General features: G+C 41.1%; 1 protein-coding gene and 1 long non-coding RNA gene across 12 annotated transcripts in view; both read right to left on the reverse strand.

The window, feature by feature from the left end:
- The window catches only part of RABGAP1 (RAB GTPase activating protein 1), a 165,839-nt gene that overhangs the window by 78,702 nt on the left and 73,068 nt on the right, over positions 1-14,069 (reverse strand). For all 11 annotated transcript variants that reach the window (XM_009457251.4, XM_520242.8, XM_063788342.1 and 8 more), the window contains 2 exons: positions 12,886-12,979; positions 5,815-5,965 (listed from right to left, as the gene is read on the reverse strand). In XM_009457251.4, the coding sequence (XP_009455526.1) occupies positions 5,815-5,965; positions 12,886-12,979 (245 nt within the window). The remainder of the gene's footprint in view (positions 1-5,814; positions 5,966-12,885; positions 12,980-14,069) is intronic.
- On the reverse strand, positions 2,624-5,171 carry LOC134807718 (uncharacterized). Its single transcript, XR_010148864.1, has 2 exons — positions 5,060-5,171; positions 2,624-3,108 (listed from the first exon to the last, which is right to left on the reverse strand). It is a non-coding gene; the product is annotated as an uncharacterized LOC134807718 (long non-coding RNA).

Consider the following 14,069-nt stretch of genomic DNA (forward strand, 5'->3'; position numbering starts at 1 on the left):
GCTCACTGCAACCTCTGCCTCCGGGGTTCAAGCGATTCTCCTGCCTCAGGCTCCCGAGTAGCTGTGATTATAGGTGCCCACCACCACGGCCGGCTAATTCTTGTATTTTTAGTAGAGACGGGATTTTGCTACGTTCCCCAGGCTGGTCTCAAACTCCTGACCTCAGGTAATCCACCAGCCTCGGTCTTCGAAAGAGCTGGGATTACAGGCGTGAGCCACTGCGCCCGGCCAAAAACAAATTGTTTACCAAAAAAAAAAAAAGAATATGTTTTCCAAAAGATTGAAAAACTAAAACCATTTTAATTAAATTCAGGAATTAGATGGGGGTGCTAGTTATCACCATCATCATTTAACATTGTCTTAATGCTTCTATAAAATATAAAGACGAAACCAAGAAAATGTAGTAGGCTGCATAAACATTGTAAAAGAGGTAAAACCGTTTTTACTGCTGATATTATTACACACCTGAAAATCTCAAAAGATGACAATATAAAGTTAGGACAATTAATCAAAATATTAAGAGGCAAATACAAAAAATGTAAAAATCACTCTCTTTTTCCCTATTGTAGCAGTTAGCACCTACAAATGGAAACTGACAAAACTATTCCATTTGCTGTAGTGTGAACATGCTAAGTTAATTCTTAGGAACCAATTTAACAATAAAGCTACAAGATCCCTATGAAGGCAATTCAGAATTCTTGAAGGCAAAAAAAAAAGAAAAGAAAAGAAAAGAAAGATCTGAACAAATAAAAAGACATACTGCATTCTCACATGTTAAACTTATACCCTCAACTGGTATGTAAATTAAATGCAATTCAAATAACAATCTCCACATAGCCTTATAGGGTGATGGTGGTAGTGAGATTGGATAAAAGATTTTAAGGTTTTTATGGCAGATTAAATTTGCAGAATAGTCAAGTAAGGTATGAGATAGAAAACAAAGATTTGCTTTCACAGCTATCAGAAATAATACAAAGCCTTTTTAATCAAAACAGTGTGGGAACAGGAATATGCAAACAAATAATACAACGAACAATCTAGAAATCAATCCCAGCATATATGAGAATTTAAAATATGACAAAGATGGTAGTTCTACTGAGTAGGAAAATAGGAGTAGCACAACTGGTTATCCATCTGGAAGAAAGTAAAATCGAACTGCTTTCTCATGCCACATACAAAAATAAATTCCAGATGGATTAAAGACATAAAAATTAACACACAGAATAAAAATCTTGCAAGAAAATGTTGGAAACCACATTTACAAAATATAGAGACAGAAGAGGTCTTAACCAAGACACAATTTTCTACATAAAAACTGAAAATGTCTTGTATGGCATAAAACCATAAATAAAATCATTAAAAAATATATTTATAATGCATATGAAAAGGATTAGTAAACATAATATATGGAGAGTGTTTAGAAACTGTTATCTTAAAAAGACTTCATAGATAAATGTACAAAGAACATAAATAGAAGAGCAAATCATTCAAATTTACTGGTAGCCAGAGAATTGCAAACTAAAGATATGCTAGGCCACATGCAGTGGCTCATGCCTGTAATCCCAGAACTTTGGGAGGCCGAGGTGGGAGGATCACGAGGTCGGGAGTTCGAGACCAGCCTAACCAACATGGTGAAACTTAGTCTCTACTAAAAATACAAAAATTAGCCAGGCACGGTGGCATGTGCCTGTAATCCCAGCTACTCAGGAGGCTAAGGCAGGAGAATCGTTTGAACCCGGGAGGCGGAGGTTGCAGTGAGCTGAGATCGTGCCACTGTACTCCAGCCTGGGCGACAGACAGAGCAAGACTCTGTCTCAAAAAAAAAAAAAAAAAAGATATGCTGGCATCACTTACATCCACTGATAGTAAAAATTAAATATAATAACTAATACTGGTTGGGATATGGGGCAGCAGGTACTTTGCTGGTACAACTATATGCAACTACATTGCTGGTGGAACTGTGAATTGTCACATCCAAGTGCGCTGCACAGTATCTGACACATACTTAGTGCTAAAAAAGGTAGCTATTACTATTGTTCTATTATTTCCCTTCTGGATCCCTACTGAAATTTAAAAACCTAAAAAATTTTCACTTTAAAAAGCAAAACGGGAAGAAGAAACTAACTCCATTGCTTATTGAAATAAGAAACACCTTTAAAAGCATACTATGTATTTTATGTTACTGAAAGGTCATTTGTCCTTGGGTTAAAATGGTATATTGAAAAATTCCCACATGTACCCCATACAAGACAGGCTTGACAACTAATGCAAGATGATGACAAAGACATTAATCAGTTTTGTTTGCCAGGTTAATTTTTTTGATCTTCACTCTATAAATCAAGTCACTCTTTCCTGCTCTAGTCTTTGAAGAAGCTAAGCAAAAAAAAAATCTCAAAGTAATATTATATGTAAAATTTCAGAACACAACGCATATATCTGGCAAAGAAGACATGTTCAGAATAAATACTTTATAGAAATTAGTGGTGTGTATATATATATACACAAATATTGTCTAAATAAGTATAATATGTACAAATCCTGCTGTGTGCAAGAATGTTTATAGCAGTTTTATTCATAATAGCTAAAACTGGAAAAAAACAAACATTTGTAATAGCCGAATATATTTTTAAAGTGTAATTTATTCATATAATGGAATACTCTTAACAATTTTCTAAAAAGACAACAAAAAACAAGCTACTGATACGCTCTCAAAATAGATGAGTGAAAGAAGTGAGATACAAATGAGCACGTGCTGTGTGACTGTATAACTGCATTTAAATTAAATTCAAGGATGGGTGTGGTGGCTCATGTCTGTAATCCCAGCACTTTGGGAGGCCAGGGAAGGGGGGATCACCTGAGGTCAGGAGTTCGAGACAAGCCTAGCCAACATGGGGATACCCTGTCTCTACTAAAAATATAAAAATTAGGCAGGCTTGGTGGCGTGTGCCTGTAATCCCAGCTACTTGGGAGGCTGATGCAGGAGAATCGCTTTAATCCAGGAGGCAGAGGTTGCAGTGAGCTGAGATCATGCCACTGCACTCCAGCCTGGGTGACAGGGCAAGACTCCATCTCCAAAACAGAAAAAATTCAAGAACAATCAAAACTAACCTAAGGAGAGAAAAGCCAGAATAATGATTACTCAGGGGTGTAGTAAGGGTATTTATGACTAGAAAGGTACATGAATAACTTTTGGGGGTTATGGATATGTTCTTGCTCTTGATAGTGGTCACCGCAGTGTATTTATATGTAAAATGTCATGGAGCTATACACTTTTAAAAAAGTAACTTATATGCAAACTTTGATAGCTCAGCTGGTAGAGTAGACTGTAAAAAGTAACTTACTTCCCCCAAAAACATTTCAGAGTAAGTTAAAAGATGTCAATTACCATTCCCATACAATGATAACTCTTAATTCCAGGAAGACAGAAAAGAAAAGCAATACCAACTTACGTTAGCTATCACTGTCATTTTTTTAAATTCACAAATATTATGGTGGTTAAATAATTTCTATCTTCTGATCATCTACTAGCAATTTAAATTAATATATATTCATTAAAAAATTTGGGGGGCCGGGCGCGGTGGCTCACACTTGTAATCCCAGCACTTTGGGAGGTCGAGGCGGGCGGATCATGAGGTCAGGAGTTCGAGACCAGCCTGGCCAATATGGTGAAACCCCATCTCTACTAAAAATTAAAAAATTAGCTGGGAGTGGTGGCAGGTGCCTGTAATCCCACCTACTCAGGAGGCTGCGGCAGGAGAATCGCTTAAACCCAGGAGGCAGAGGTTGCAGTGAGCCGAGATCATACCACTGCACTGCACTCTAGCCAGGGTGACAGAGCTAGACTCCGTCTCAAAAAGAAAAAAAAAATTGTAAGTTTAATGTGAAATATAAAGTACACATCACCAGTATATACAAATCAATCAAATGTTTCATATTTTGTTAATAGTCTTTCTTTTACATATCATATAACTACCAGGTTCCTTTTCTATCAACAGACATCACCACTTTCAAGGAACCAGAAAAACAGAATCCATTCAGTTACAGACACTTCATGTCTTATGAATAGTCTTACCAAAATACTTCGCTTAAAGCAATAAGCTCTTAAGAGTCATTTTTGACCAAACATTTCAAAGGACTTCAAAAAAAATAAGTAGTGTTACAAATCCAAAATATGATTTGCCAACAAAAGAAAATAAAAACTAGGTGTATCTCTGCTAGATATACATGTTATATAACCTTATTCTTCAGTGGCTCTGTTCATACTATGAGTACAATGCTGTACCCATCTTTCTATACCTGGAATTCATCTCAAATGTTATATTCCTGATAAAGACTCCTCTGTTCTCCCAGATAGAATTGATAACTTCTTTTGATGGCTCCCACTGTGCTTTTTCAGACACATTCTATCATATGACAGCTACTTGCTTTTGTGTTTAACCTCCCAGCTCCAACACTGTGGTTGTAACAGTTACTCAACAATAAATACTAGTTAAACAATTATATCAACTTAATGGAAGGAATCAGAATACTTATTGAAACAAAAAAAATCTGTCTGGATATAGGATGATGAGAAAGAACATTAATATTCTGAAGACATAAAAGTCATTTTCTGGTGAAGGTCCTATCTCATGTTTGAATGCTGTTTTTCCAGGCCAGGTGAGGCGGCTCACACCTGTAATTCCAGCACTTTGGGAGGCCAAGACAGTTGGATTGCTTGAGGCCAGGAATTCAAGACCAGTCTGGCCAAAATGGAGAAACCCTACTCTCTACTAAAAATACAAAAATTAGGCATGGTGGTGCGCACCTGTAATCCCAGCTTCTTGGGAGACGGAGGCACAACAATTGCTTAAAGCTGGGAGGCGGAGGTTGCAGTGAGCCTAGATCATGCCACTGCACTCCAGCCTGGGCAAGACTCTATTTCAAAAAAAAAAAAAAAAAAAAAGCCTGCTCTTCCCTTATAAGGTTTTTTTTTTTTTTTTTAAATAACAGCTTTATAGAGAGATATCATTCATAATTTATAAGGTTTTAACTTTTTTTCTTTTTTAAGACAAAGTTTTACCTTCTGTCACATTGAAAAATCTCCTATATTCTTGAAGATTCTGAGCAATACATTCACGACCCAGGTTTGAGATTTGCATACTATTGGAGAAACTGCTTCCTGAAGATAAACACTTCAAGAATTTGAGAAAATTAAAACTAAAACCGAAAACATGAACACAAAGGCACAAAACATTGCCTAACATTGCAGAAATTACTTTAAATCCTGATATGCTTGTAGAAGAAATAGTTTTTCTTGTTTTGCTTGCAAAACTTTGAGGAATGCCTGAACTTCAGAAGGGGAACACCATACAAATGAGATTTTTTTCACTTTAGAGGAATGAGCTAAAAGAGAATATGGTTTAAGATTAAAGAATTATTTTCTTACAGTTGCAGAAGAATTAAGAAGAACTAAGCCTTTCCTACCAAGAGCACGTTTCTGTAAAATGTAAAAAGTATTAAAATAATCAAAAGAAAATTTTTACACATTGCATAGCACAAGTGGTTTGACTAAAAATGTTATTTACACTCAAAAAAGAATCTGGATATACAATGGGCTAGAAGACACCTTTGGTCTCTGAGGTGATATGAATCAAGGAGAAAAAACTATGACTTCTTCGTGCAACAGAAAAAACATGTTAGAGCTGGAAGTATTAACAGTTCTATTCTTAAATAAATTAATAATAAACACTTCTTATAAGTCAAATAACTATAATGATCTTTTCATCACAAATCTCTAAAAGGATTAATGCTGAAGCTGAATTATCACCCCCTTACCTTTGTGATAAGAATGCGGTATTTCTCTACCAGGTGGTCATTGTTATGACAGCCTGCTAGCAGCTGCCAGACTTCTCCTCGAAGAGCTTCAGGGACACCGTTTCTTACTAAGGATGACAACTGCTTCGGTCTCACATTCAAGTTGAGATGCCTAAAAATAAAGCCATAAACCATAAATCATAAAAGGAAGATTCTCTAAAGAATGTTACTTTTATCAAAGTCAATTTAAATGGCTTACAAATACGTGACAAGGTAACAAAGTAATAAAGGGAAAAAAAAGTGCTTCTGAATTAGATGAGGCCAAGATAACTAAGAGAGATTGGGTGGAAGAAAATAAAAATCCACATAGATTCTGCAAAAGGCTTCTTAAGTATCTTTAAATTATTTCTCTACTTAAAAAAAAAAAAAAAAAAAAGCAAAACTGGAAATCACAGATGAAGCTCTATGGCTATGGTTTATATAAAAAAGATGGCCGGGCGCAGTGGCTCACGCCTGTAATCCCAGCACTTTGGGAGGCCGAGGTGGGTATATCACCTGAGGTCAGGAGTTCAAGAGCAGCCTGGGCGCCATGGTGAAACCTCATCTAAATACAAAAAATTAGCCCATCATGGTGGCGCATGCCTGTAATTCCAGCTATTCAAGAGACTGAGGCAGAAGAACTGCTTGAACCAGGAGGCGGAGGTTGCAGCAAGCCAAGATTGCACCACCGCACTCCAGCCTGGGTGACAGAGCGAGACTGTCTCAAAACAAACAAACAAACAAACAAACAAAGAGCGAAATTCCAATCAGTGGACATATAATAAATGACAAGAACCTAGCTCTACATCAAATTGACAAGTGGTCAGCAGGGCATGGTGACTCATGTAGTTCCACTGCTTTGAGAGGCCAAGGTGGGAAGATTTCTTGAACCCAGGAGTTCTGGACCAGCCTAGGTAATATAGCAAGAACCCCGTGTCTACAGAAAAATAAAAATAAGCTGGCATGATGGTTATATTCCTAGCTACTTGGGAGGTTGAGGCAAGAAGATCGCTTGAGCCTAGGAGTTCAAGGCTGCAGTGAGAGACCGCACCACTGCACTCCAGCCTGGGTGACAGAGACAGACTTTGTCTAGAAAAAAAAAATTGACAAGAATATTGTATATTTATATGTTCTAAGTTAAAATAAAATATCTCAAGTATGTTTCCAACAGTTTTTATGATGCTTTCCTTCAAATAACTTTTCTGAATGTTTATGGTGGCTAATAACATTTCCACTGAACTACTATATCACTATAAGTTACCGAAATCTTTGGACTTCATTTATGTCACCTATAAAATGGGGAAAATTAAACTAGCCTTGAAATGTTGGTATAAATATACAATGTGCTTCTGCATACAGTATCTTATTTGACCTTCAGAACAACCATCTGAGGTAGATGGTAGTACCTCTAGTTTTACAGATGCAGAAAAAATTTCAGGGAAGTCAATTAAATGACTGAGGTAGTCCTCAAATTCTTAAGACTAATGAATGCTCTGTTATAGAGCAGCTGGTTTGTGACTTGAGAGCCACCAATACTGAGTCAATAAAACAGGATCCTGACATTAAGAAGATGCTGTGGCTATCAGACGTAAGCAGAAGTTACTGATACAAAATAACCACTATCAAATTATAAAAAGGCCTGTGATTTTTCTCAAAATGTTCACAGAATCCTATAAGAATTCTGCACAGCACATATAAAGTGATTTATTCTGTGACACTGGTGCCCTAATGCAAGTGCTATAGACAGTTCAATAGTTTTCTCCTTGTTTAGATAAAAACATTATATAAAAGTTGAAAAGTTATGAGCAGAAAGAACAGACATAGTTCTGCTGCTAACCCAATCCCTGGTATGCTATGGCCTGTGGGCCACACTGGGCCTAACTATCACCTGTTCTCGTAAATAAACTTTTACTGAAACACAGTCATGCTTATTTGTCTAAGTATTGTGTATGATAGCTTCTGCATTACAATAGTAGAACTGAGTAGCTGTGACAGACTATTAGCCTGCAAAACCTAAAATATTTATTATTTGGCTCTTTACAGACAAAGCCTGCTAACCTTACTAGCTTAATTTACATTGATAAAATTACTTTCAGAATAATTTCATCTCATTGATAATATTAACTTTATCCAACTTAGCAACCTATTTTATACTGACATTAGTTCTCTTATCCATTAAGAGTCATATTAAAATGAACTTGTCACGAGGTCAGGAGATCGAGACCATCCTGGCTAACACGGTGAAACCCTGTCTCTACTAAAAATACAAAAAATTAGCCGGACGAGGTGGCGGGCACCTGTAGTCCCAGCTACTCAGGAGGCTAAGGCAGGAGAATGGCATGAACCCCGGGGGGCAGAGCCTGCAGTGAGCCGAGATCGCGCCACTGCACTCCAGCCTGGGCGACAGCGAGACTCCGTCTCAAAAAACAAACAAAAAAAATGAACTTGGAGAATTAGAGCTCAAAGATACTATTAATACTACCACTAAAATCTAATACAGAGTTAAATAAACCAGCCTTGGGATCAGCCTTGACTGCGTTAAAAATTCTGGTTGTGACATTTACTAACTAGAATGCCTTAACCTATGCACCAGTCTCATCTGTAAAAAACAAATACTTTATAAGGTTGTTAGAGTTGACATAGAGCACATAACAGCACAGTGCCTAAAATATGGTAAATTCATTAGTTCTATGTTACTATAACTACAACCATGGCATCTATTATTTTTAATCTATAATAATTACAAATGGTAATTTTATAGACTTCTATTTTCTAAATGAAGAAACAGACTCAAAAGAGTTAAGCGACTTGTCTAAGACCACACAGCTTAAAAGTAGGAGAGGTAGAATTTGAAACCAGGTCTACCAGGCTTTAAAATTCCATTATTACAATGCTTCTTATCCATAGAACACATATCCACAGAACACAAATAATAATGAGAAAAAATAATGATGTAATGAACTAAAGAAGAGACACTATTATATCTGAAGACACGACTAAAGCAAGCAAAAATAGTTTAAATACCCTGAAAGATGGCAGACACAGATGGAAACTCAACAAATACATTTGACCCCTCTCCCCTCCCCCCTCTCCCCTCTCCCCTCTCCCCTCTTTCCACGGTCTCCCTCTGATGCCAAGCCGAAGCTAGACGGTACTGCTGCCATCTCAGCTCACTGCAAACTCCCTGCCCGATTCTCCTGCCTCAGCCTGCCGAGTGCCTGCGATTGCAGGCGCGCGCCGCCACGCCTGACTGGTTTTCGTATTTTTTTGGTGGAGACGGGGTTTCGCTGTGTTGGCCAGGCTGGTCTCCAGCTCCTAACCGTGAGTGATCCGCCAGCCTCAGCCTCCCGAGGCTCCGGGATTGCAGACGGAGTCTCGTTCACTCAGTGCTCAATGGCGCCCAGGCTGGAGTGCAGTGGCGTGATCTCGGCTCGCTACAACCACCTCCCAGCCGCCTGCCTTGGCCTCCCTAAGTGCCGAGATTGCAGCCTCTGCCTGGCAGCCACCCCGTCTGGGAAGTGAGGAGCGTCTCCGCCTGACCGCCCATCGTCTGGGATGTGAGGAGCCCCTCTGCCTGGCTGCCCAGTCTGGAAAGTGAGGAGCGTCTCTGCCCGGCCACCATCCCATCTAGGAAGTGAGGAGCGCCTCTTCCCGGCCGCCATCACATCTGGGAAGTGAGGAGCGTCTCTGCCCGGCCGCCCATCGTCTGAGATGTGGGGAGCACCTCTGCCCTGCCGCCCCGTCCGGGATGTGAGGAGCGTCTCTGCCCGGCCGCCCTGTCTGAGAAGTGAGGAGACCCTCTGCCTGGCAACCGCCCCGTCTGAGAAGTGAGGAGCCCCTCCGCCCGACAGCCACCCCGTCTGAGAAGTGAGGAGCGTCCTCCCTCCTCGTCCGGGAGGGAGGTGGGGGGGTCAGCCCCCCGCCCGGCCAGCCGCCCCGTCCGGGAGGTGAGGGGCGCCTCTGCCCGGCCGCCCCTACCGGGAAGTGAGGAGCCCCTCTGCCCGGCCAGCTGCCTCGTCTGGGAGGGAGGTGGGGGGGTCAGCCCCCCGCCTGGCCAGCCGCCCCGTCCGGGAGGCGAGGGGTGCCTCTGCCCGGCCGCCCCTACTGGGAAGTGAGGAGCCCCTCTGCCCAGCCAGCCGCCCCGTCCGGGAGGGAGGTGGGGGGGTCAGCCCCCCGCCAGGCCAGCCGCCCCATCCGGGAGGGAGGTGGGGGGGTCAGCCCCCCGCCTGGCCAGCCGCCCCGTCCGGGAGGGAGGTGGGGGGATCAGCCCCCCGCCCAGCCAGCCGCCCTGTCCAGGAGGTGGGGGGCACCTCTGCCCGGCCGCCCCTACTGGGAAGTGAGGAGCCCCTCTGCCCGGCCAGCCGCTCTGTCTGGGAGAGAGGTGGGGGGGTCAGCCCCCCGCCCAGCCAGCCGCCCCGTCCGGGAGGGAGGTGGGGGGGTCAGCCCCCCGCCCGGCCAGCCGCCCCGTCCGGGAGGGAGGTGGGGGGGGTCAGCCCCCCGCCGGGCCAGCCGCCCCGTCGGGGAAGTGAGGGGCGCCTCTGCCCGGCCGCCCCTACTGGGAAGTGAGGAGCCCCTCTGCCCGGCCAGCCGCCCTGTCCGGGAGGGAGGTGGGGGGTCAGCCCCCCGCCCGGCCAGCCGCCCCGCCCGGGAGGGAGGTGGGGGGGGGTCAGCCCCCCGCCCGGCCAGCCGCCCCGTCCAGGAGGTGAGGGGCGCTTCTGCCCGGCCGCCCCTACTGGGAAGTGAGGAGCTCCTCTGCCCGGCCACCACCCCATCTGGGAGGTGTACTCAACAGCTCATTGAGAACGGGCCATGAAGACAATGGCGGTTTTGTGGAATAGAAAGGGGGGAAAGGTGGGGAAAAGATTGAGAAATCGGATGGTTGCCGTGTCTGTGTAGAAAGAGGTAGACATGGGAGACTTCTCATTTTGTTCTGTACTAAGAAAAATTCTTCTGCCTTGGGATCCTGTTGATCTGTGACCTTACCCCCAACCCTGTGCTCTTTGAAACATGTGCTGTATCCACTCAGGGTTGAATGGATTAAGGGCGGTACAAGATGTGCTTTGTTAAACAGATGCTTGAAGGCAGCATGTTCGTTAGGAGTCATCACCACTCCCTAATCTCAAGTACCCAGGGACACAAACACTGCGGAAGGCCGCAGGGTCCTCTGCCTAGGAAAACCAGAGAACTTTGTTCACTTGTTTATCTGCTGACCTTCCCTCCACTATTGTCCTGTGACCCTGCCAAATCCCCCTCTGCGAGAAACACCCAAGAATGATCAATAAAAAAGAAAAAAAAAAAAACAAAAAAACAAATACATTTGAGGGAATAGGAAGACATGTTAATTAAATGAATAACAAAGCTTGATAACAAAACGAATTCCAAGTTGTATAAGATGCTGATGAGTTCGTGTAATAAAATCTAACTAGAGTCTTAATGCTATATCTACATGATTTTAAATATATTATGTAACCATGTCAAAACTCAATTATGTTTCTGTTTTAGAGCAGAAACCTTTTTATACAGATAAAATTCCTGCCAGCAGCATCCCAAACACTCCAAACTCAATGAACTGAAAATATTATTGTGACAAGAGCACCAGAAATTTTGTCTCCTGATGTAAAGAAATACCAAAAATATAAGAAAACTATTACTCTGGTTTTTTTGCAGAGTTTATTTATTAAAACAACTTGTGTAAAGACAAATCGTGCTTTGGTTTGCTTTTTTCTCCTGTACACATTTGACATTTTCCAGTGTGGAGAGTGTTTTGTCAAAAGTGTAAAGCATTGTGAGAGTAATATAAAAGCAGATAATGCCCATTTGTAGTCCTATCCCTTAAGGTCATGACACAATGCTTTAAAATTCTGAGACACAGCTTTATTCTAACAATGCAGTGAAATACTTCAACAGTTAAAATGTCTGAGAAAAATCAAACCCCAAAGTAACAGGCCAATAGGGAGTTTATATGACAACCCTAGTAACCAGAATGTCAGAAATAGAGAAGTGTTCAGATCACTTCCAAGCTCAGCTTTTTTCAGCATATACTGGCATCCTACTCAAGGAGAAAAGGAAACTGCATAAATGTCTCACCAACCTGACTTACCAGAATATCTGTGGTCATGTTAATAAATACCTAAAGGCAATGTATTCTTTTTGTTTGGTATTTTTTCTTTTTTGTTTTTTGGAGAAAGGGTCTCAACTCTGTCACCCAGGCTGGAGTGCAGTGGTGCAATCAAGGCTCACTGCAGCCTCGAACTCCTATGCTCTAGCGATCCTCCTGCCTCAGCCTCCAGAGTAGCTGGAACCACAGGTGCACGTCACCACGCCCAGTTAACTTTTTCATTTTTTGTAGAGATGGGGTTTCACCAAGTTGTCCAGGCTGGTCTTGAATTCCTGGGCTCAAGCAATCCTCCTGCCTTGACCTCCCAAAAGGCTGAGATTACAGGCATGAACCACTACACCCATCCTGAAGGCAATGTATTCTTTTTAGATAGCCTATAGGATAGTGCTTCTTAACACTGCTGTCAAACCATCTCTTGAGCTGATGAGAAATTCCTAAAATTTGTAAGTGTTAGTAGGAATTTTATAAGAGATAGTAATCGATAGAGCAGGTAATATATACCATGCTAATGACACTTTGCTCTGTCATTCTAGATACTTATCACAGATAAGGGAAAAATCCTACCTGGGGTCTCTACCATGGCTCTATGCATTGTGTGAACACCCTCTAAACTGACTGTTGTGTATTATCTGAACCACTCAGTGGTTCCTAACCTCTTCAATATAAAAGATACTTTTCTTATTTATTCTGTACATGAATTCCACATTTGGATAAATATTTTCTCCAGCAATGAGAACTTATTAGGTTCCTGATATTCTGAAAATTGATTTCAATTCTCTACTTTTACTCATATAAATCCCTAAAATAGATCACAGAATGCAAACATTGCGCTTAGGTTTCTACTACTGGTTCCAAAATTGATTATAGTTGGGTAAGATTCTCTACCCATAAAATGAAAATTGCAGATAAAAAAAAACTATTCTATCATAACTTACCATTTTGACAACAGTTCTCCCCATGTTTCAAGAATTTTTTCTGCACATTCTTTGGATACATCACCAGATCCACTCAGGAGAGGTTCATCATTATCTATAATAAACAAAACACACAAAAACGGTAACAGAGATGGCTATGCTAGCCAGAAGAACACTGGAATGTTAAGAGTCAAATTTGAAAGACTTTACTGGGAGCATAAAGTCATAATTTCTCTCTTTTAGTATTTATGGATAAGTACAAAGAAAATAAAAATAGTTCTAGGTAAAATGCTGTAACCTCTTTAATTCTCTTTTGTTTTCCACATAGGTCCATATTACGTCAATTGCAAAAAAAAAAAAAGAAAAAAAAAAGGAGCTATTTAATTATAAAACTATAGGATTCAAAATATGGTATTTTCTCTCATTTTCCAAAGCAAACAGCTTTACGCATGAAAATATATGTCTTATTTAAAACACTTAAAAAATTTCAAACTACCTAACTGTCCAACAATAGGAGTAGAGAATGGTTGAAGAAATTATAATATATGTATATAATGCAATTGCATGTTGACATTTATGTTTATATAATAATGATATGGTTTGGCTCTGTGTCCCCACCCAAATCTCATCTTGAATTGTAGTTCCCATAATCCCACGTGTCATGGGAAGGACCCGAAGGGAGGTAACTGAATCATGGGGGCGGTTTCCCTCATGCTGTTCTCATGACAGTGAGTTCTCATGAGATCTGATTGTTTTATAAGCATCTGGCATTTCCCCTGCTGGCACTCATTCTTCTCTTTCCTGCTGCCATGTGAAGAAGGACATGTTTGCTTCCCCTTCTGCCATGATTCTAAGTTTCCTGAGGTCTCCCCAGCCCTGCAGAACTGTGAATTAATTAAGCCTCTTTTCTTTATAAATTTTGCAGTGAGCCAAGATCGCACCACAGAACTCCAGCGTGGGCAACAGAGCAAGACTCCGTCTCAAAAAAATAAAAAAAAATTAAACCTCTTTTCTTTATAAATTACTCAGTCTCGGTCGGGTATGTCTTTATTAGCAGTATGAGAACAGACTAATACAAATGATACGGCAAAATACGGTATAAAATGAAAATACAAACAGCTTAATATTCATTATGATCTAATCTATGTTATAAAATAGAAAACAGATAGGTATAAACTATACCAAACACTAATAATTGCTCCCTC

This window comes from Pan troglodytes, chromosome 11, assembly GCF_028858775.2.
Source record: "Pan troglodytes isolate AG18354 chromosome 11, NHGRI_mPanTro3-v2.0_pri, whole genome shotgun sequence".
In the NCBI taxonomy this organism is placed as follows: domain Eukaryota; kingdom Metazoa; phylum Chordata; class Mammalia; order Primates; family Hominidae; genus Pan; species Pan troglodytes.